This window comes from Mus pahari, chromosome 20, assembly GCF_900095145.1.
Source record: "Mus pahari chromosome 20, PAHARI_EIJ_v1.1, whole genome shotgun sequence".
Lineage (NCBI taxonomy): Eukaryota > Metazoa > Chordata > Mammalia > Rodentia > Muridae > Mus > Mus pahari.
The window spans coordinates 27,999,985-28,022,330 of record NC_034609.1 but is presented as its reverse complement, the minus strand read 5'-3'; the positions used below and the strand labels follow the sequence as shown (position 1 = coordinate 28,022,330).

General features: G+C 39.7%; 1 protein-coding gene across 2 annotated transcripts in view; it reads left to right on the top strand.

Annotated features, from left to right (window-relative positions):
* The window catches only part of Terb1 (telomere repeat binding bouquet formation protein 1), a 57,040-nt gene extending 38,781 nt beyond the window's left edge, over positions 1–18,259 (top strand). For both annotated transcript variants that reach the window (XM_021220616.1, XM_021220615.1), the window contains exons 13-18: positions 915–976; positions 1,258–1,350; positions 12,101–12,250; positions 13,497–13,562; positions 17,369–17,491; positions 18,072–18,259. In XM_021220616.1, the coding sequence (XP_021076275.1) occupies positions 915–976; positions 1,258–1,350; positions 12,101–12,250; positions 13,497–13,562; positions 17,369–17,491; positions 18,072–18,259 (682 nt within the window). The remainder of the gene's footprint in view (positions 1–914; positions 977–1,257; positions 1,351–12,100; positions 12,251–13,496; positions 13,563–17,368; positions 17,492–18,071) is intronic.
* Positions 18,260–22,346: the final 4,087 nt, after the last annotated feature.

Here is a 22,346-nt window from a genome sequence, read left to right as displayed (position 1 = left end):
CTCTCTCTCTCTCTCTCTCTCTCTCCTGTCCTTATTAGAGTAAAGGCAGAAGAATAAAAAACAAATTCAGGCAGCAGTGGCGCACGCCTTTAATCCCAGCACTTGGGAGGCAGAGGCAGGTGGATTTCTGAGTTCGAGGCCAGCCTGGTCTACAGACTGAGTTCCAGGACAGCTAGGGCTACACAGAGAAACCCTGTCTCGAAAAACAACAACAAAAAAAACAAACAAACTCAAAGTTACCCTCTAATACAGAGCAAGTTTAAGGTCGATCATGGATACAGAAGGCTAAAAGTAAATAAAAATTTTAAAAGGAGCCCTCTCTATTAGTGTTTTTAGAATATTTCTCTTAGTCTTCTTTTGCTCTCTAGAGTCTTGTTTCCTATGACTATTGCAGACCCTATTTTGGCCAAGTTTGTTGATGTACTGGCCAGCCTTCTGTCATTATAACAAAATGCCTGAGGCAGTTAACTTTTAAAAGAAAAAGGTTTATTTTGTCCCATGCTTCTGAAAGTTGAAGTCTGAAATAGTGGGCTAGGTACCTACCCTTTGCTTTTGGGTCTCGAGCAAGGGCAGCACAGCATGACAGGTGCATCTGTTGGAGCAAACCACCCACCCCACGATCCAAGAAACAGAAGAAATGGGACAAACTAGTCACACAGTCCCCTTCAAAGGTGTATACCTGATAACCTTAAGACCTTCTACAAGGCCCCACTCCTGAGAATCTCAAAATCTCCCAGTGGTGCCCAGGGCTTGAATAATGGGCTTTGGAGGAACATTTGACATTGAGATTATAGGAGTAGGTCTTGGATCCAGCTCTATCTGTCTGTCCGACACTGAGAATCACACTACTATTTAAAATTTCCCCACACCACAGAATCTTTGCTTCTAGTAACATAGTATCCATTTTCTTTCAGTGACCAGATCCTTAAACATATGCCTCATACTGTCAAAAATAGGAAGCAGGTACCAGAAGCAGGTATGATTTAAACTGTTTGTTTGTTTGATTGTTTCTAAGAAAATGGGTAGTGGATGGTTAAAACTCAAATGTAAATTGGTACATCTGCCCTGTATAACTCTGGCACACCCACCTTTAGTACCACTTACTCATATCCAGAATCTTTCTCTTTATCCACTAGTATGACTAGATATGTAGTACTTAGAGAAAATGTATAAAAATTTGATTCTTAATAAATCTTACACATTTCAGAACCTTTTCATTAAACAAAAAAAAAATCTTATGTTTTGGATTTTTTTCAGATCCATTTACATTGTGTTTAGACATAATAGATAAAGAAGTTGATATTCAAACAACTGACAGCTGTTCCAGAATGTTAAAATATAGGTGCTCAGGTAAATTTTTTTTTTTTAGGATTTATTTATTATTATTCATAAGTTCACTGTAGCTGTCTTCAGACCCACCAGAAGAGGGAGTCAGGTCTCATTACGGGTGGTTGTGAGAAACCATGTGGTTGCTGGAATTTGAACTCAGGACCTTCGGAAGAGCAGTTAGTGCTCTTACCCACTGAGCCATCTTACCAGCCCGTAAATATTTTTTAATTATCATAATTTTATAATTGAATCTGTATCTGCTATTAGTTAACTAGAATTTATAACACTTCTGCCTTAATTTCATCTCCTTTGAATAAATGACAATCTGAATTTTGAATGAAAGCGTTCAAGTCAATGTTCTCTATTTGCATTAGGCCATATCCACTTGAGTAAATGTAGTATGTCTATTATTTATTGTTTTGTTTTTATCATAACACCATCTATAACTTTAAATGTGCAAGATAAATATGTTTATAGAGAGTAGAAAAATATTTACTATGTATTATGCTTTAAACAGTTATTTAGTATCCCATAATAGTTTTATATTTATAATTTATTAATGTTCACAGTGTGCCATGCCCCATTATTTATTTTTTCTATAAGGTCTCATTGCACTGACCCCCCAACCCTTCTATTTACAACCTACCATTTCTTCATTTTCTTGCTCACTTTTTAATGCACCCTGCTTTATGGAAAAAATCTGAGGTTACTCCATGTTCAGTTGAGAACATCACTATTCTATTTTTGATGAAGACATGCATCTGTTACTGTGAGGCTGATGTGTAACCATAATATGAATCCCATGTCCTCTTTCTTCTGACTCATATAATTGTGAACTCCTTTCTGCAGTCCTTTCCTTTAAATCATCACACCCCTGTTCCAGCCACTGCAGAGACTGAGGGAGAGCTGGGAAGTGGTGAACACCTTTACGTCCAGCACTTGGCAGATGTCTCTCTGAGTTTGAGGCCAGCCCAGTCTACAGAGTGAGTTCCAGGACAGCTATGACTACACAGAGAAACCCTGTCTCAAAAAACCTAAGAAAACAGAGAGAGGGATTGGGTGGAAAGTGACACAGGAAGGATCATTAGAGCCTAGGAATTCCAGTCTAGTTAGGCAATGTAGTACTTCTTCATCTCTCAAACATACAAACAAGTGAAGTCAGTGTCTCAGGTACAGTTCTGTTGCTGTGAAAAGACGCTATGCCCAAGGCAATTCTTATGAAAGAAAGCATTTAATTGGTGACTTGCTTACAGTTTCAGAGATCTAGTCCATTATCATTATGGTGGGGAGAGCAGGACAGCATGCAGGCAAGTGCTGGAGGAGTAGCTGAGAGCCACATCCTGATCTGTAGGCCAAAAGACAGAGACTCTGGGCTTTAGAAACTTCAAAGCTCCCTCCCATCAAGTGACACACTTTCTCCAACAAGGCCTAATCCTAATCCTTCTTTAGTAGTGCCATTCCCTGTGACTAAGTGTTCAAATATATGAGCTTGTGGGAGCCATTCTATTCATACCACGACAGACAGCATTAATATGAAAAATGTGGTTTAATCTCAAGTTTCTTTTTTTCTGCTTTTTTTTTTTTTTTTTTTTTTTTTTTTTTTTTTTTGGTTTTTTGAGACAGGGTTTCTCTGTATAGCCCTGGCTGTCCTTTTTCTGCTTTTGAGTCAGGCTATCACATTGTAATCCAGGCTGGCCCAGAACCCACTATATAGCCTAGGCTAGCCTGAGATTTAGCTGTGAGCCACCACTCCTAGATTAACCTAATATTTCAGTGCTAAAAGTGTGGACTCCTTAGTTTAAGTTGTTCATGTCTAATAGATGCTGATCATTTTTGTACTTTCCTTATAAATTTCATAGTATTTATAGTACCATCTTAAGTTCATTTCGAAATACCTAGGCACATAGTTTGGGCTATTACATCCATTTTTCCTACCTGAACCAGTCTTACTTTTTCTCATCTTAAAAAAAACAAAAAAACAACTTGGTACTATTTGCTTTCCATTTAAATATTCATCCACTCTACCTTCCTTTTTTTAAGAGAAATGGAAAAAGAGACAGGGGAAGGAGGGAGGAAGGAAGGGAAGGAGGGAGGAAGAGGAGCAACACTTTTTGTTGAAGATGCTATCTTTCTTCCAGTGTATGTTTCTGGGGTTCTTTGTCAAAACTCAAGTGTCGATAGGTTGTGTGTGTTTATTTCTGGGTATTCTATTTGATACCATTGAACAGCCTGTCTGTTAGCGATACCATGTAGTTTTTATTACTATTGCTCTTTAGTACAGTTTGAAGTCAGGGATAGTGTTTCCTCCAGAAGTTCTTTTTATTGTTCAAGATTGTTTTAGATATCCTGTGTTTTTCGTTTTGTTTTGTTTTTCCATATGAAATTGAGAATTGTTCTTTTAAGAGCTGTAAAGAATTTTGTTGGAATCTTGATCAGGATTGCATTAAATCTGTAGATTGCTTTTGACAAGATGGCCATTTTCACTATGTTAATCTTACCATCATGAGCAGGGGAGGTCTTTCCATCTTCTAAATCTTCCTCACTTGTTTCCTTCAGAGACATGATTCTTGTCGTAGAGGTCTTTCACTTGCTTGGTTAGGCTTATACCAAGATATTTTATATTATTTTTGGCTATTATGAAGGGTATTGTATCCCTAACTTCTTTCTGAGCCTGTTTATCACTTGTATAAAGGAGCACTACTGGTTTTTTTTTTTTTTAGTTAATTTTGTATCCATTCACTTTGTTGAAAGCATTTATCAGCTCAGTTCTCTGGTAGAGTTTTTGTGCTCACTTATGTATGCTATCATATCATCTGAGAATAGTGATACTTTGACTTCTTCCTTTTCAATTTTTTCCCCTTGATTTCCTTTTGTTGTCTAATTGCTTTGGCTAGAACTTTAAGTACTATATAGAAGAGATATGGGAAAAGTGGACAGCCTTGTCTTGCCCCTGGTTTTAATGGACTTGTTTTAAGTTTCTCTCCATTTAACTTGATATTGCCAATTGGCTTGCTGTATATTGCGGTTACTGTGTTTAGGTATGCACCTTATATCGCTGTTCTCTCCAAGTATTTGAATGAGAAGGGGTGTTGGATTTTGTCAAAAGTTTTTTCAGCATCTAATGAGATGATCATGTGGTTTTTTTCTTTCAGTTTGCTTATATAGTAATGTTGGTAGATTTTCATATATTGAACCACCCCTGCATCCCTGGGATGAAGCCTACTTGAACATGGTGGATGATGGCTTTGATATACTCTTGGATTCAATTTGCTAGTACTTTATTGAGTATTTTTGCATCAATGTTCATAAGGGAAATTGGTCTGAAATTCTCTTTCTTTGTTGATTCTGTGTGGTTTTGGTATCAGGGTGACTATGGCCTCATAGAATGAGTTTGGCAATGTTCCTTCTGTTTTTATTTTGTGGAATAGTTTGAGGAATATTGACATTAGCTCTTTTTTTGAAGTCTGGTAAAATTCTGTGCTAAATCCATCTGACCCAGGGTTTTTGTTTGGTTGGTTGGTTGGTTGGTTTTGTTTTTGGTTTTTGGGTTGTTGTTGTTGTTGTTTTGGGTTTTTTTTTTTTTGGTTGGGAGACTTTTAATAACTAGTTCTATTTCCTTAGAGGTTATAGGACTGTACAGATAGTTTACCTGATCTTCCTTTAGATTTGATAATTGGTGTCTGTCTAAAAAATCATCCATTTCATTTAGATTTTCCAGTTTTGTAGAATAAGACCTAATTACTCTTTTAATTTCTTCAGTGTGTACATTGTTAATGTTACCCTTTTCATTTCTGATTTTATTAATTTGGGTACTGTCTCTGTCCCTTTTAGTTTGGCTAAGGGCTTGTCTATCTTGTTGATTTTCTCAAAAAACCAGCTCTTGGTTTTGTTCTCTTTGTTTCTAATTGATTGGTCTCAGCCCTAAGTTTCCTGCTGACTACTCCTGGGTGTGTTTGATTCTTTTTCCCCCTAGGGCCTTCAGATGTACTTTTAATTCACTAGTGTGAGAACTCTCGTTTCTTTCTGAGGGCACTTAGCACTATGAACTTTACTCTTAGCTTTTATAGTGTCCCATAAGGTTGGGTACATTGTGCCCTCATTTTCATTGAATTCTAGAAAGTCTTTAATTTCTTTCTTTATTTCTTCCCTGACCCAGTGATTGTTGACTAGAGTGTTGTTCAGTGTCTATGAGTATATAGGTTTTCTGTTGTTTCTGTTGTTGAAGTCCAACTTTAATCCGTAGTGATCTGATAAGATGCATGGGGTTATTTTAATCTTCTTATATCCGTTGCGGCTTGCTTTTGTGATCAATTATATAGTCAGTTTTGGAGAAGTTTCCATGAGATGCTGAAAAGAAGGCATATTCATTTGTTTGGGGGTGAAATGTTCTATAGATGTCTATTAGGTCCATTTGAATCATAACCTCTGTTAGTTTCATTATTTCTCTGTTTAGTTGCTGTCTCAATGACCTGTTGATCGGTGAGAGTGGGTTGTCAAAGTCTCCCACTATTAATGTGTAGGGTTTGATGTGTGACTTAAGCTTTAGTAGTGCTTCTTTTACAAATGTGGGTCCCCTTGCATTTGGGGGAGATGGTCAGAACTAAGCTATCTTCTTAGTGGATTTTTTCCTTTGATGTGTATGAAATGTCCTTCCCCAACTCTTTTGATTATTTTCAGTTGAAAATCTATTTCATTAGATATAAATAAATGGCTACTCTAGCTTGTTTCTTAGGTCTATTTGCTTGGAAAACCTTTTTCCAGCTCTTTATTCTGAGATAATGTCTGAGATGTATGTCTTGTATACATCAGAATAATGGATTCTGTTTATGCATCCACTCTGTTAGCCTGTGTGTTTTTACTGGAGAATTGAGACCATTAATGTTGAGAGATATTAATGACCAATGATAGTTACTTCCTGTTATTGTGATGTTGGTGGTAGTAGTGTGTGGTATAACATACTTCTAACTCAAGGTAGATCACAGTTTCAACACTGAAGCATTACATTATACCACATTCATCATATTAATGACACTGGATAAAATTTTGGGTTTTGTTTTTGAAAGATAATATGGACTTAAGTGATCCTCCTGGCTTAGCTCCACCTCCCAAGAAGCCAGGACTATTGGTGTATAACATGGTTCCTTGCCTGATAACATTCTTTTGTTTTGCTTTGTGGTGTTGTGTTTTAAGATATGGTTTCTCTGTGTAGCACTGGCTGTCCTGGAACTCTTTCTGTAGACCAGGCTGGCCTTGAACTCAGAAATCCACCTGCCTCTGCCTCCCGAGTGCTGGGATTAAAGGAGTGTGCCACCACTGCCCAGACTGATAATATATTCTCTTTTTTTTTTCAATTTTTTATTAGATATTTTCTTCATTTACAATTCAAATGCTATCCCGAAAGTTCCCCTATACCCCCCCCCCCCGCCCTGCTCCCCTACCCACTCACTCCTATTTCTTGGCCCTGGCATTCCCCTGTACTGGGGCATATAAAGTTTGCAAGACCAAGGGACCTCTCTTCACAATGATGGCTGACTAGGCCATCTTCTGCTACATATGCAACTAGAGATGCGAGCTCTGGGGGTACTGGTTAGTTCATATTGTTGTTCTACCTATAGGGTTGCAGACCCCTTCATCTCCTTGGGTACTTTCTCTAGCTCCTCCATTGGGGTCCCTGTGTTCCATCTAATAGATGACTGTGAACATCCATTTCTGTATTTGCCAGGCACTGGCATAGCTGTCTCGTGTGAGGCTATGCCAGTGCCTGGGGAATACAGAAGCTGATAATACATTCTTATAAAGCTAGGTTTTAGAAATTTTTGTGATTTAAAAAGTAAGGACCACATAAAATATCAATGTGGAAAAGGAAATGAGTGTGATAGTATCTAGCTTTATTATAAAATTAAGAAATGCTGTCTCAGGTGCTGTTCTATTTGCTGTGAAGAAACACACCCAAGGTAACCCTTATGAAAGAAAGGATTTAATTGAGGACTTGTCCATGATCATCATGGCAGGAAGCATGGTGGCCTGCAAGCATGGTGCTGAAGCAATAGATGAGAACTTTACATCCTTATCCATGGGAAGCAGGCAGAGAGAGTCAGACATACAGAGTCAGAGACAAGGAGAGACAAAAACAAAAGACTGTGCCTGGCTTGACCTTTTGAAACCTCAAATCCCACTGCCAGTAACACACCTCCTCCAGCAAGGCCACACCTCCTCCAGCAAGGCCATACCTCCTCCAGCAAGGCCACACCTCCTCCAGCAAGGCCACACCTCCTCCAGCAAGGCTACACCTCCTCCAGCAAGGCCACACCTCCTCCAGCAAGGCCACACCTCCTCCAGCAAGGCCACACCTCCTCCAGCAAGGCTACACTTCCTAATCCTTCCCAAACATCTCTACTAACTGGAGACCAGGCATTCAAACACATGAACCTGTGGGAGCCTTCTCATTTAAACCATTATATGTGTCATCACTAATGCATGTACACTATGTCTGACATTTCTTGATTCGCTGGTCTATCTGAATATGAGAGACAGGAATGGAGGGAGAGAAGAGAGTAGGAAGATAGCAAATTGGTGAAGTACTTGCTTAGCAAGCATACAGAACTTATTTCTATCTCAACAGCCATGTAAAAAGCTGACACACACTTGGGGTTTTGTTGTTGTTGTTGTTTCATTTAACTTTATTTTTTACTTATTCACTTTACATCCTGTTCACTGTCCCCCTCTGGGTCACCCCTCCCACTATCTTTTATTCATACCCCCACCCCTTCTCCTCTGAGCTGCTGGGGGTCCCCCTGGGTATCCCCTCACCCTGGCACTTCAAGTCTCTTTGAAGCTATACACTTCCTCTCCCACTAAGACCATACAAGACAGCCCAGCTAGAAGAACATATCCCACATACAGGCAACAGCTTTTGGGGTAGCCCCTGCTCCATTTGTTTGGGACCCACATGAAGACCAGACTGCATATCTGCTATTTATGTGTGTGGAGGCCTAGGTCTGGCCCATATATGTTCTTTGGTTGGTGGTTAAGACTCTGAGAGCCCCAAAGGTTCAGGTTAGTTGACTCTGTTGGTCTTCCTGTGGAGTTCTTATCCCCTTAGGGGCCGTAATCGTCCCTCCTATTCGATCCCCAAGCTCCATCCAATGTTTGGCTATGGGTGTCTGCATCTGTGTGAGTCAGCTGCTGGGTGAAGCCTCTCAGAGGACGGTCATGTCTGACTCCTGTCTGCAAGCGTAACAGAGTATCATTAATAGTGTCAGGGATTGGTGCTTTTCCATAGGGTGGGTCTCAAGTTGGCATATACTTGTAATTTTTCCCAGATCCTAGACTTTTCTTCCAAATAAGTAAACAAACAAATTAATTAATTAATTAATTAATGTTGGAAGGATGGTCCCTGATGAATAACAATTGAAGTTGACCTCTCACTTCCACATGCGTATACACACATACATGTATGTGTTTACCTACATAAATGTGTGCTTACAAACAATACTTCCCTGCCCTTTTATATGATACAATGAGAAGTACAAAATACATTGTAAGAGGAATTTTAGCAAGACATTTGAACCTGAATTTGATGAATCATTAACAGTATATAAGAACATTTATTTAAAATGTCTCACTATGTAGTACAGATTGGCCTTCAAGTGTTTGCTCATTCTGTCTGTCTGTCTAGAGACAGGTTCTCACTATATATCCCAAACTGGCCTGGAACTCATAATCTTCATTCCAAAGTCTCCTGAGTGTTGAGATTATAGGCAAAGATCACCACACCTGGCTCTATAAAGACATCTTTAATGAACACAAGTAGGCTGTAACTAGCAAATCCTTTGAGAAGCCATGACACAAATCACTTCTTTCACAAGTAAATGGCAAGGAAGCCACGGAGGACAAGTAACAGATCTAAATTAATGCAAACACTAGAGTTATAGCTCAGTGTGTAAGGACCTGAGTTTGATCCCAGTAACACAAACAAACAAACAAACAAACTTGATATCAACCAAATGTAATGGTCGGTCTTGTTTGGATCATGATTCAAAGAACCAAAATTTTGGAACAAAACAACAGCAACAACAAAAAATAAAAAGAGGGCTGGTGAGATGGCTCAGTGGGTAAGAGCACCCGACTGCTCTTCCGAAGGGCCTGAGTTCAAATCCCAGCAACCACATGGTGGCTCACAACCACCCGTAACCAGATCTGACACCCTCTTCTAGAGTGTCTGAAGACAGCTACAGTGTACTTACATATAATAAATAAATAAATCTTAAAAAAAAAAAATAAAAATAAAAAAATAAAAAGAAAAGGAGAGCAAGGAGGGAGAGAATGGTAGAAGTAAGAAAATGAGAGGGTTTGTTTTTGAGCTAAGGCCGATTAATGCATGGCTGTAATCTCAATACTCAAGAGACTAACGCATGAGCATTGTTGCAAGTTCAAGGTTAGCTAGGGCTATTAAGAAAAATCCTCTTTCCGGGCTGGTGAGATGGCTCAGTAGGTAAGAGCACCTGACTGCTCTTCTGGAGTTCAAATCCCAGCAACCACATGGTGGCTCATAACCATCTGTAACAAGATCTGACGCCCTCTTCTGGAGTGTCTGAAGACAGCTACAGAGTACTTACATATAATAAATAAATAAATAAATCTTTTAAAAAAAAAAAAAAAGAAAGAAAGAAAAATCCTCTTTCCAAAGCACCCCCCCCCAAAAAAAAAAAACCCAAACAAAATTTGAGGTATGGGGAACTTTGAGCACTGTGGTGATTTGAGTAAGATTAGCCTGTAGGCTCATATATCTGTCTGCTTAAAGAGTAGCATTAAGAGGCGTGACTTTGCTGGAGTAGATGTGGCCTTGTTGGAGGAAGTATGCCATTGGGGTTGGGCTTTGGGATTTCAAATGCTTGATCCAGGGTGTCGCCTTCCCTCCCTCTGCTCTCTTCCTGCTTGTCTTAGGGTTTCTATTGCTATGAAGAGACACCATGACCACAGCAACTCTTATAAAGGAAACATTTAATTGGGGCTGGCTTACAGTTTCAGAGGCTTAGTGCATTATTTTCATAGTGGGGAACATGAGGGCAGGCGTGATGCTAGAGAAGGAGCTCAGAGTTCTACGTTTTGATCAGCAGTCAGCAGATGAAGACTGTGTGTCACACTGGGCATAGCTTAATCATAGGAGACCTCAAAGCCCACCCCCATAGTAACACACTTCAACAAGGCTATACCTATTCCAACAAAGCCACGCCTCCTAATAGTGGGCCTACGGACCAAGCATTCAAACACATGAGTCTGTAGGCACCATTCCTATTCAAACTACCACACTGCTGCCTGCTAATCCAAATGTAGGACTCTTGGCTCCTTCTCCAACACCATGTCTGCCAGCATGCTGCCATGCTTCCTGCCATGACAATAATGGGCTAAACCTTTGAACCCATAAACCAGCCCCAATTAAATGTTTTCCTTTATAAGAGTTGCTGTGGTCATGGTGTCTCTTCACAGCAATAGAAACCCTAACCAAGACAGGCACTGTATTTGGATTATAGTATTATTTTCTTAGGTGATAATTTTATATATTTAAAAAGCAGAGCCCTTATGCTAGAGATGTATAATGACTTAATATTTTAATGCAAATTCCATTGTCCTCATGGGTATTTTAGAATGGGAGAGATGTCAATAAAATTTGACTTTCTGTGATTTAATAATTATGAAACTGAGTAAAGTATGCACAGATGTTTGTTGTACTCTGGACTTTACTTTTAGGAGTTTAAAATGTTCCATAGTAATGTTTAAAGCAAACAGAAAAAAAAATGATTGAGCATAAAGGTCATGTCTATTACCTTTTTGTTGCTGTGATAAAACAGCACCAAGGCAACTTACAGAAGGAAGGTTCCAGAGCGTGAGCTAAGGGCCCACACCTTGATCCACAGGAAGGCAGCAGAGAGAATGGACTGGAGATGGCACCAGTCTTACATTCTCAAAGCCCACTTCCAGTGACACACTTCCTGAACATTCTCAAAGAGCACTGCCAGCTAGGGACCACGTATCCAAACGCCGAGACAGTGGAGGACCTTTCAGTTAAGCCGCACAACTTCTTTAGGTACCTTCCCTTAATGGCTCAAAACCAAACCCGTGTAAATGCTTCTTGTTTCTTTCTCCTTTCTATTTATGGGAGACAGAGTCTCATATAGTCCAGACTGGCCTCCTGTTCAATATCTAAGCCAGGGTAGCCAAGAACTTCCTAAATGCTGGGATTACAATGTGTGCACGATTTTATGCTGTGCTAGGGATTTAATCAGGGTTTTATGCATGTTAGGCAAATATTCTACCTACTGAGAGAATCCTTAGTTAGCTCTTTCCTTTTCTTTTTTCAGTCCTGGAAGTTGAACCCGGGCCTTTGCACACGCTGGATAAGCACTGTACACTGACTTAGAGTAGCCCTTTTATTTATTGATTGATTGATTTGAGATAGGTTTTACAAAACTGCCTAAGCTAACCTTGAACTTGCAAACCTCCCGCCTTCTGCCTGGCCTTCTAAGTCCTTAGGGTTGTGTGCTGTGACACCACAGTGGGTTGGATGCTTCTTTTCTGTGTGCCCATAACTGTTCACACCTCTACCCCAACACTTCTTTTTATTTTCTTTACTCTCTGGCATGGGTTGGGTTTATTGAAACACTTATAAATTCCTGATTTAGTTCATCATCACAGAAATTATCTGATTTCACAGCTATTAGTATATACTTTTGTAACATCTGTACATTAACTTAAATTTGTTTTCTTTTAGGTTGCATAGTAGTAAGAAAACTCCTCAACAGCCGAAATTTTAGCAAGTTTTTGCACTCTTGTGCATACCAATGTGATCACCATAAAGTCATTATGGAAGCTGAAGACAAGTATAAAAATGAACTAAGGAAAACATTTATCTGTGCAAAAAGTAATTCATTCAGCAACTTTAATTATGGCTATACATTCTAAACTATCATCCAAAATATTAAGTTTGTTGACTAGGGTATAAAGTAATGTTCAAAGGAAAAATCTATTAAATACCCAGTAAAAAAGATGTTCTAAAGTATATTTGGCTCTGTAGTTGCTGACTATCCAGAGACTACCCCATCCGGGAATCCATCCCACCATCAGCCACCAAACCCAGATACTAATGCACATGCCAGCAAGATTCTGCTGAAGGGTCCCTGATATAGCGGCCTCTTGTGAGGCTATGCCAGTGCCTGGCAAACACAGAAGTGGATGCTCACAGTCAGCTATTGGATGGAACACAGGGCCCCCAATGGAGGAGCTAGAGAAAGTACCCAAGGAGTTGTAGGGGGCTGCAACCATGTAGGTGCAACAACAACATGAACTAACCAGTACCCCCTGAGCTCGAGTCTCTAGCTGCATATGTAGCAGAAGATGGCCTAATCAGCCATCACTGGGAATAGAGGCCCCTTGGTCTTGTAAACTTTATATGACCCAGCACAGGGGAAGGCCAGGGCCAAGTAGTGGGAGTGGATGGGTAGGGGAGCAGGGGCAGGGGTGGGGTATAGGGAACTTTTGGGATAGCTTTTGAAATGTAAATAAAGAAAATAATAATTTAAAAAAGAAAAAAAAAGAAAAATGAAAAAAAAAATTCTTCCTAAACTTAGCATGGTAGCACACACCTATAGTCTCAGCCTTTGGGTGTGGTGGCACGTGTCTGTTTATCTCAGCACTCAGGAGGCCAAGGCAGGCAGGCCAGCCTGATTTACATAGCTAGCTCTTGGACACCCAGGGCTACACTGAGAAGCCCTGTCTTGAAAAACAAAAAACCAACCAACCGACCAACCAAACAAACAGAGAGATGGGACTAGGGAGGTGGCTCAGCAGTTAAAAACATGTGCCGCTCTTGCAGATGGCCCAAGTTCAGTTTCAGCACCTACATGGTGGCTCACAACCACCTCTAATTTCAGTTCCAGGGAATCCAGCTGTTCCAAGGAAGCCCTCTTCAGGTTTCTACAGCCACCAGGGACAAATGTACATATACAGGCCAAAAAGTCATATACAGTCAGAAATATAATAAATAAAATTATTTATAGTTCACTAAGGATTCCTACTAGAAGAGAGTAATAAGTATCAACTAGCAGAATTGACATGTAACTACTTAAATTACTATTTTAAGTATACTAAATGTTTTCTATATTTTTCAGAAATTTTGCTGACTCCCTGTAGAAGAAGACAACTTCGTAAAGAATCTACTGCCTCTGAAGAACTAAGTAAATATATTTAATTTTTAAATAAGCTTAAATTTTACATATACCTAAAAAGAAGCGAACAGCTGAATTAACTACTTAAAATGGTAACCCTTGGCTTACATGAGATTATAGCTACTGAAAAGAGACGCCCTCTTCCTCCCTTCATGGTGTTTGTTCACTTGCTGCCTGCCACTGTAGGGCAGGGGTTCTAGGAAACTGATCTATCTTCCTTTCTCCCTTCCCTCCCTCCCTCCCTTCCTTCATCCCTTCCTTCTTTCCTTTATTTCTGAGCTACATGTGCAAGCAGTGCCTATGGAGGCCAAAAGAGGGCATTAAATCCCCCAGAATTGGAGGTGTAGACAGTTATAAGCTGCTGTGTGTGTGCTGGGTTTGAACCCTAACCCTCTGGTGCTTTTAACAGCTGAGCTGTCTCTCCAGTCCTGACATTTATCAAATATCTGCTATAGGTAAATTGTTTTATAGCCTTTTATCTTCTTTAATTCTTTTAATCAGCTGGTAAGTCACAGTACTTTGATTCAAATGCAAGACATCTAGAAACACTTGCTATATCCTCTGGTTCAAGTTTCAAAAAGTTATTCTATATACAAGTATTTCAGAGAGACATTATAGAAGGCTCCTTTCTATTGATATAACTATAGTATTTTAAATAATAAAAATTGAAGAGTCAAATGGAATAAATCTTAATTTCCTGTTTAAAAATAAAAATCTTAATAAGTTAATTTTTAGAAATGTTGTTTTTGTTTTTTGAGACAGGTTTCTCTCTGTGTAGCCTTGGCTGTTCTGGAACTAACTCTGTAGACTGCACTGACCTCAAACTCAGAGATCTGCCTGTCTCTGCCTCCTGAGTGCTTAAAAGCCTTTGCCACTGCCACCTGGCAGCTTATAGAAATTTTAAGGAGTGGGGATGTGCTGTACAAGCATGAGCACCTGATTTGGATCTCTAGCACCCACATAAACTGGACATGCTAGCACCCACATAAACTGGACATGCTAGCACCCACATAAACTGGACATGCTAGCACCCACATAAACTGGACATGCTAGCCATCTGCCATCCCAGTGCTGGGAGGGCAGAGACAGGCACATCCCCAAATCTGGCAGGCCATGCAGTCCTGCCAGTGGGTGAATTTCAGGTTTAGCAAGAGAACCAATCTGAAAAAATCAAGGTGATAAGCAATAAGAAGAAGAAACCCAACATTGACCCCCTACTTTCCATGCATACTAATTGATTGATTGGCTGGCTGATTGATTGATTGATTATATAATCTTAATTTAACCATATGGTTAATTTTCTGGCTTTTCACTATTCCAGTTTATCAAAGAGATTTCAAGAGCATTATTCTTCTAGTACTAGTAAGCTAATACCTTCAGATTAAGAATATGGCAATGGAGTCCATTACTTGTTATTGTCATCTGGAAATTGTAATATTAATGGAACTATTCTGTTGTTTACTACAGACTTTTAGACTTGGTATATCTTGCAAGCATTTTTATCTTAACATCTATTTGATTATTTCACTGCCAAACCTTGAAAGCTACTTATAATTTACTTTACACATCTTGAGTCTTTTTCTACATGAAGAGCTCTTCATGGAGTTGGAGAAGTAGCTCAGCAGATGAGAGAGCTTAGTTCCAGGGAATCTGACGCTCTCAGCCTCTGAAGGCACCTGCACTCATGTGATGCAGATAAACTTGTATAGGCTCACACATACACATATACACATACACATACACATATATACATACATATGCATGCTCAAATATATATACAAATAAGTCTTTTTAAAACATTATTCAGCAAGAACCAGGTGTGGTGGTATGTTCCCATAATCCCAACTCCCAAGGAGGCAAAGGCATAATGATTGCTGAAGTTCATGACCAGAGTGGTCTACATAGCAAGTTCTAGGCTAGCCAGGGCACATAGCAAGATCCTGTTTCAAAAGAAAAAAATGTAAAATGGACAAAAAATTATTTGTGTAAGTTAAAATTAAGTTCAGTGCCACTTTTTAAAATGTTGCATACTTCAGTCTCCTAAGTTCTGGGCTAACAGGTATGGAACACTATTTCTGGCATTGATTGCATATTTTTCCAAGTAACATTTCCAATATTCTTTCTGTAGTATCTATTACACAATAGGAATTTTGTCCCATACAGTGTGTTGCACTTAGAAATGTTGTTCTTACTAGGTATGGTGGTGCATGCCTTACACCTCAGCACTTGGGAGACAAATCTCTGTGAATTCAAGGTCAGCCTGGTCTACAAAGTGAGTTTCAGGACAGCCAAGGCTATTACACAAAGAAACTTAGTATTGAAAAACCAAAAGAGAAAGAAAATTGTTCTTGGCAAAGACCTGACATCAAATTCATAGATTTTTTTTTCCCCAGTAACTTGTCTTCAAAGCAAATATATAACAACTAAAAGTTAGTCTATAATTAAGTTACATTGAAAATAATCAGTGAGCCTCATGAAAATGGGCATAATTATGGTTATGTACTAATTATACAGAATGATCCTAAATCCTATTAAACAGCATTCAGCTTAAATACCAAATACTAATTTTAATAGGTTAGACTTAGTTAACTAAAAATAAGCAATTGATATTTGGCCTGTTCTGTTAGAATTTACAAGAGCGTTTTGAGGAAGTATGAATTTGCCTCTTAATATCTTTTAACTCAAGCCCTGTTGCTCATTTTCTTCTGCAACACAGAGACTAAGACTAGTGCTGAGGCTGGGAGGTGTGACTCATGCCTCTAATCCCAGCACTAGGGAAGTTAAGGCAGAAGACGCACAAGCTTGAGGCAAGTGTGAGCGATACAGGAAGACTTTCTAAAAGCATAATGATAATAAAATAATAACATAATAATAATAATGATGAATATTTTAAAATTATACTCAAAAGGCCATGGAGTGAAGTCTTGAAGTGCAGAGTCTTCTTCAAAGCTACCCAGTCCTCTACAGTAGAATTTGTAAGTCAGGGAGATGGCAGCCTTAGTGAAAATAGGGGCCTTATGACATGTTTCAGGCCTCCACATTCTAAAAATTACAACCTACCCAGTTCCGATTCCAAGAAGATCAAACGATTTATCAGGTGAAGCTTCGAAAGAACTTGGGTAGCCACAATTTTCCAGCATTTTCCAAAATAAGTAGTTTTGAGATAGTTTTTATCAATAATAACCTCTCTTAATAAATATTGGTGATTGCACACTATCTTTGAGATACTATTCTGAGCCTGGGGAATACAGTGGTAACTCAGCTACTCAGAAGCCTCTCCCTTGGTGGAGTTTGAATTTTAAATACTGACTACTAAATAACAACACTGACTTCTCAGCTGAGAAGGGGTTCTCTTTTGTTTTAAACACTCGCACTTACCTTATCAGGGTGGACAGATAGCCAGCAGTGTTGTCTTGTAATGGTGAAGTTTTATACAATTCCTCTACATCCATCCTTCTAAAGTAGGGAGCAGCCTCAAGCAGAAATGCAAGAGCACTTCTCTCTGGCATCTGCCTACAGTGCCATACAAGTTAGAAATGAACTACAGACTTGGAGGAAACCTATTTCCTGGGCCTGGAGAGAGAGACCAGCAGTAGAAGCACTTGCAGCTAAGCCTAGTTACCTGTGTTTAATCCTCAGAACCCAAGGAAAACACTGACTCCACAGGTTGTTTCAACCTCAGTATACATGCCAATGACAGGAGTTTGTCCATGTGTATCGCATATACACAGTGATAATAAAACTGTTTCCTAGTAATAATCATCAGAAGATAATTGAAATAACTAGTTACCAATTGTGTATTCTTTCTGTTATAGAAATTATTCATCAAAAACCAGATAGTAAAAAACTTCCAGGTTTGGAGGCACAGGCCTTAAATACCAGCATTCCAGAGGCTAAGGAAAGAAGATCACCAGTTCCCGGCCAGAGTGGACTACATAGTGAGTTTGAGGCCACCCCAGGCTACATAGGAAAAGCCCGACTCAAAAAAAGAAAAAGAAAGAAAAAAGAAAACCTACAAACTTCTTTTAGCATAATGTGACCTGTTTTGTTTTTACATTTTGATAAGCTAAGAAGCCTTACAGATAGTATGCATGAATGTCAAAAAACTCTTATTCTTAAAAACAATGAAAACTGGTATTCAAAATAACAAATGTTAGTATTCTTCTCTGTGAAGTTATGGAGCCTTTGATAAGACTGTATCTGTAAGATGAGTAAGCCGTTTGCTAACCGTCTTCACCGCAATGCTGCATTAAAACCTAGTGTTTATAAACGTACTTTTCGATTGATATGTGTGGATATTATTTCAGTGGACTAAGTTACAATATTAAAACAGTCTCAGTAGTATCACCTAACAATAGTCTTTTAAGCTGAAGTAAATTTCTATTTGATAAAGTATCCCTGGCCCCAAACTGCCTCATTCTATGGTTTATATCCCTAGAACAAGTTACACATTTATTTGAGTCGTAAGATTTCTTATTTCAGCAAGTATTAATATATTCTATAATTCATTCATTACAGAAAAAAGAAGAATTCGTAAAAACTTTACCAAAGAAGAAGTAAATTATCTTTTCCATGGAGTTAAAAGAATGGGAAATCATTGGAATTCAATTTTGTGGTCTTTCCCCTTTCAGAAAGGACGAAGGGCTGTAGACCTTGCTCACAAATACCACAGGCTGACCAAAGGCCCCAGCTGTGCAGCCCTGTGACTGGAGGAGATTCAGTCCTCTGTTTGGACTCTTAAAATAGAATTTCTTAGAAGATGCAATATGTTAAAAATTCTCCTTAACTCTTGTGAGACGGGGAATGATGAAACAGAAATAGTTTAAGTTAAATGGTTTTTGTGATATAAATTCTTCAAAATGATACAATAATTTATAAAGCAAGTGCATTTTCAGTGTGGAAATTAGAATCCCTCCATGAGGTCAAATGTAATGTGCCTTTACTTTTTCTTATGGTCAAAGACCAGCCTTTAAACATCACTTAGCATTGTATTGCCACAAATACTGTGTGAGACACTGCATTTCAGTATTTTTGTCTAGTGCCAAAGTCCACCTTAGAACTGAAAAGTTTCTCAAGCTGTTCAGTTAAGGCTCGTACCCAACAAATAAACGGTTGACATTTTCTTACTCGAGATAATTCCTCCTCTTTTATTTAATTCTGGCCAGTGTTTCTCTGTGTAGCTATGGCTGCTCCGGAACTTGCTGTATAGACCAGGGTGACCATGAACTACAAAGATTGGTCCACCTCTACATCCCCAGTGATGGGATTCATGGCGTGAGTCACCACTGCTTTGCCGTGATTCCTCTTGTGAAGTTGTATTAGCACTCTCATGCCCTGCGATCAGATTCTCCTCTTTCTACTGCTTGCTGCTTTACTTATTCTTTACACTGTATTGATTTATTGTGTATATGGGCACGAGAGTGCCACAGGGCACATGTGAAAGTCAGAGAACACTTGCTGAAGTTACTTCTCCCCTTCTGCTCCGAGGGTCCTAGGACTCAAACTCAGTGCCTTTACTCACCACGCCATCTTACTGGCCCTTTGCTTTAGGTGTTTTGCGGTGTCTCTCACTTCTCCCTCCTGTTCTTCCACATTTTCCCCTTTATGCTAATGAGTCATAACTACTTCATGCTTTAGCAAAACAGGGTCATATCCTCTGATGAGTATAGTCACTGCCGGACCTGTTATTGACCTGTTATTGTCTATTCATAATATATGGCCTGAGAAGGAACTCAAGTTCTCTGCTAAACAAAATTTTATGAACCTAATTTTGATGCTTTTTGACATTCTATAGGATCAACTTTCCAATCATAATTAATATAGTTAAACCTTTTTGCATTAGAATTGGAGTAATTTTGAAATAAGTTCTATCCTGTTGAACTTGTTTGTAATCTTATGTAGCTGAGGCTGACCTTGCACTCAGCATATAGCTTAGAATGACCTTCTCTGGTTTTGCTTATTGATTTATTATGTGTATGGCATACATATACAGATCTGGGGCTTGGCTCTAGAACACTATGTTCGCTAGTCATCACTGAGTTACAGCACCAGCCTCAGTTTTGTTTTTGAGAGTCTCTCACTATGTAACCCAGGCTGGTTTTGAACTCATTATCCCCCTGCCTTAGCTTCTTCACAAGTGTTGGTATTATAGGTTTCTGTCACCACACCCAGCTTGTGAGTTGCTAGAAACATAACTGTGTACCACACTCTTGTCAAGTGAGTGGTATCTCCAGCCCATGGTATGGCCTTGTTGTTAAACCCTACGATAGGACTTTAAGAGTTCCTGTTAAGTTTCTGATTTTGTTAGATTTAGTCTGTGCTGTTTGTCATCCAGTATTTTTGGAAACACTTCTGTTTCTGTGCAGTCTCCTCAAGTCACAGATGGCAACTGAATTGCCTGCAGGCAGGCTCTAGCATCTCTGGTAGCCCCTCCTCTCCACCTCAGGCCAGCCTCCTCTTTGTTCTTCAGAGATGGTCTCATGCAGACCAGACTGGCCTTGAGTTCAAGTTCTTCCTCTCTTGGCCTCCCCAGTGCTAAGGTTTTAGGCACGTGCCACCACAGTGGGTGGTTGGTCTTTAGTAAGCATCAGTGCTGTCACCCAGCCTTTATTTTTACCTTCTTTTGTTATGCATTGTCAAATTCTCTGTTGAGATTTGCATTCTCTATGTTTGTACCATTCTCCCCTCTGATATCCTTGCAAGAAAAGAAAGCTACTATATGCATTTGCATCTGGTGCTATCTATCTTCTCCTTTTGGAACCGGTCACATTAGAGAATTTGTGTTCAACTAGAGACATCAGAGAGGAAAGAGCCTCGCTTGAAGAAATACCTCCATGAGATCCAGCTGTAGGGCATTTTCTCAATGATCTATGGGGAAGGGCCCAGCCCATTGTGGGTGGTGCCATCCCTGGGCTGGTGGTCCTGGTGGGGATTTAGCTCACTGGCCCAGAGTGTTCAACTCTAGTATCCTATGATGACTTCCAATCTTTTTTTTTTTTTTTTAAGATTTATTTATTTATTATATGTAAGTACACTGTAGCTGTCTTCAGACACTCCGGAAGAGGGCGTCAGATCTTGTTATGGATGGTTATGAGCCACCATGTGGTTGCTGGGATTTGAACTCCGGACCTTCGGAAGAGCAGTCGGGTGCTCTTACCCACTGAGCCATCTCACCAGCCCGATGACTTCCAATCTTGCCTGCTCTTCCCTTCCATTTTCCTTTTTCCAATTTACATCCAAGTTGGCAAACTACATGCCCATTGTTGCATACTGTAATTTATGCTGCTAATTTTTGGCTGAGCCAGAATCACTGTATTTTTCAACTGAAACCTTCTTAGGTGATTGCGTTTCCTGCCATGCCACATTTCCTTATGGTATTTATCAGCACCTTGTAAAGTTGCCCTGCTTCCTTAGAGAACAGCAAGAGGCCACACCTAAAGTTACCCCTGATCAGCACAAGCCTGGTTTTCTTTTCTCCATTACTTCTCCCCTTTTACATCCAGTCTCCCCACTACCTTCTCCACTCAAAAAAAAAGCAGTCACAGCTGCTTGTTCTGCTGTAAAATATTGACTTGCTAAAAAAAATAGCATTTAAAAAAGCAAAATACAAAAACCTTGCAGGGCAGTGGTGGCACTCCAAGCCCTCCAAAGGCAGAGGCAGGTGGATCTTGGAGTTCAAGGCCAGCCTGGCCTGCAGAGTAAGTTCCAAGACAGCAAGGGCTACACAGAGAAACCCTGTCTCAAACACCACCACCAATAACAACAAAATTGGTAAAGCAAAGCCAAAAGTATTGTTAACTGTGGTGGTAAAAATCATTCACAGTTAATAAAGTCTACAAAGGAGGAGATGAAAAACAACATTCTGAGTATTTGTGATAAACTTTCAATGAGCAGCCTAAAAATTAAGCCAAATTCATTATTATGTAATAGTTTAAGAAACATGGCTGGAGAAGTGGCTCAGTGGTTAAGAGCACTAACTACTCTTACAAAGGAGCTGGGTTCAATTCCCAGCAACCACAGGGCAGCTCACAGCCATCTGTAATTCCAGTTACAAGGGGTTCAGACACTCTCTTCTGTCCTCCGCAGGCACTGCACACACATAGAGGACAGATACACAAGCAGACAAAGCACCTATACACATTTAATAAAAGTAAATCTAAAAACTAAAAGAGTAATGACTGGAAGTGGCAGGACACTACCTCTAGAACTGGGTCTTGGGACTGTTTTGAGACAGGGTGTCTTAGGGTTAGTTCTCTGATGAAATACCAGGACTAAAAAGCAAGTTGGGAAGGAAAGAGTTTGTTTCATCTTACCCTTCCAGATCATAATCCATCATTGGATGAAGACAGGACAGGATATCAAGCAGGGATAAAACCTGGGGGCAGGAGCTGATGCAGAGGCCATGGAGGGGTGCTGCTTACTGGCTTGCTCAGCCAGCCCAGGTATGGCACCACCCATAATGGCCTGGAGCCTTCCCGATTGATCACTAACTGAGAAAACGCTGGATCTCACAGGGTCATTTCCTCAATTGAGGTTCCTTCTTCTCCGATGACTTTAATTGGCACACAAAACTAGCCGGCACACGGGGTCTCAGTATGTAGCCCTGGCTACCCTAGAACTTGCTATGTAGACCAGGATGGCTTCAAATTTATAGAGATCCTCCTGCCTCTGCCTCCCGAATGCTGGGATTAAAGGCGTGTGACACCATGTCCAACCATTTTTAAATTAATTTCTTTTTTGAAGTAGGGTCTCACATACCTCATGCTCAACTTAAACTTGTCAAATAGTCTAAGA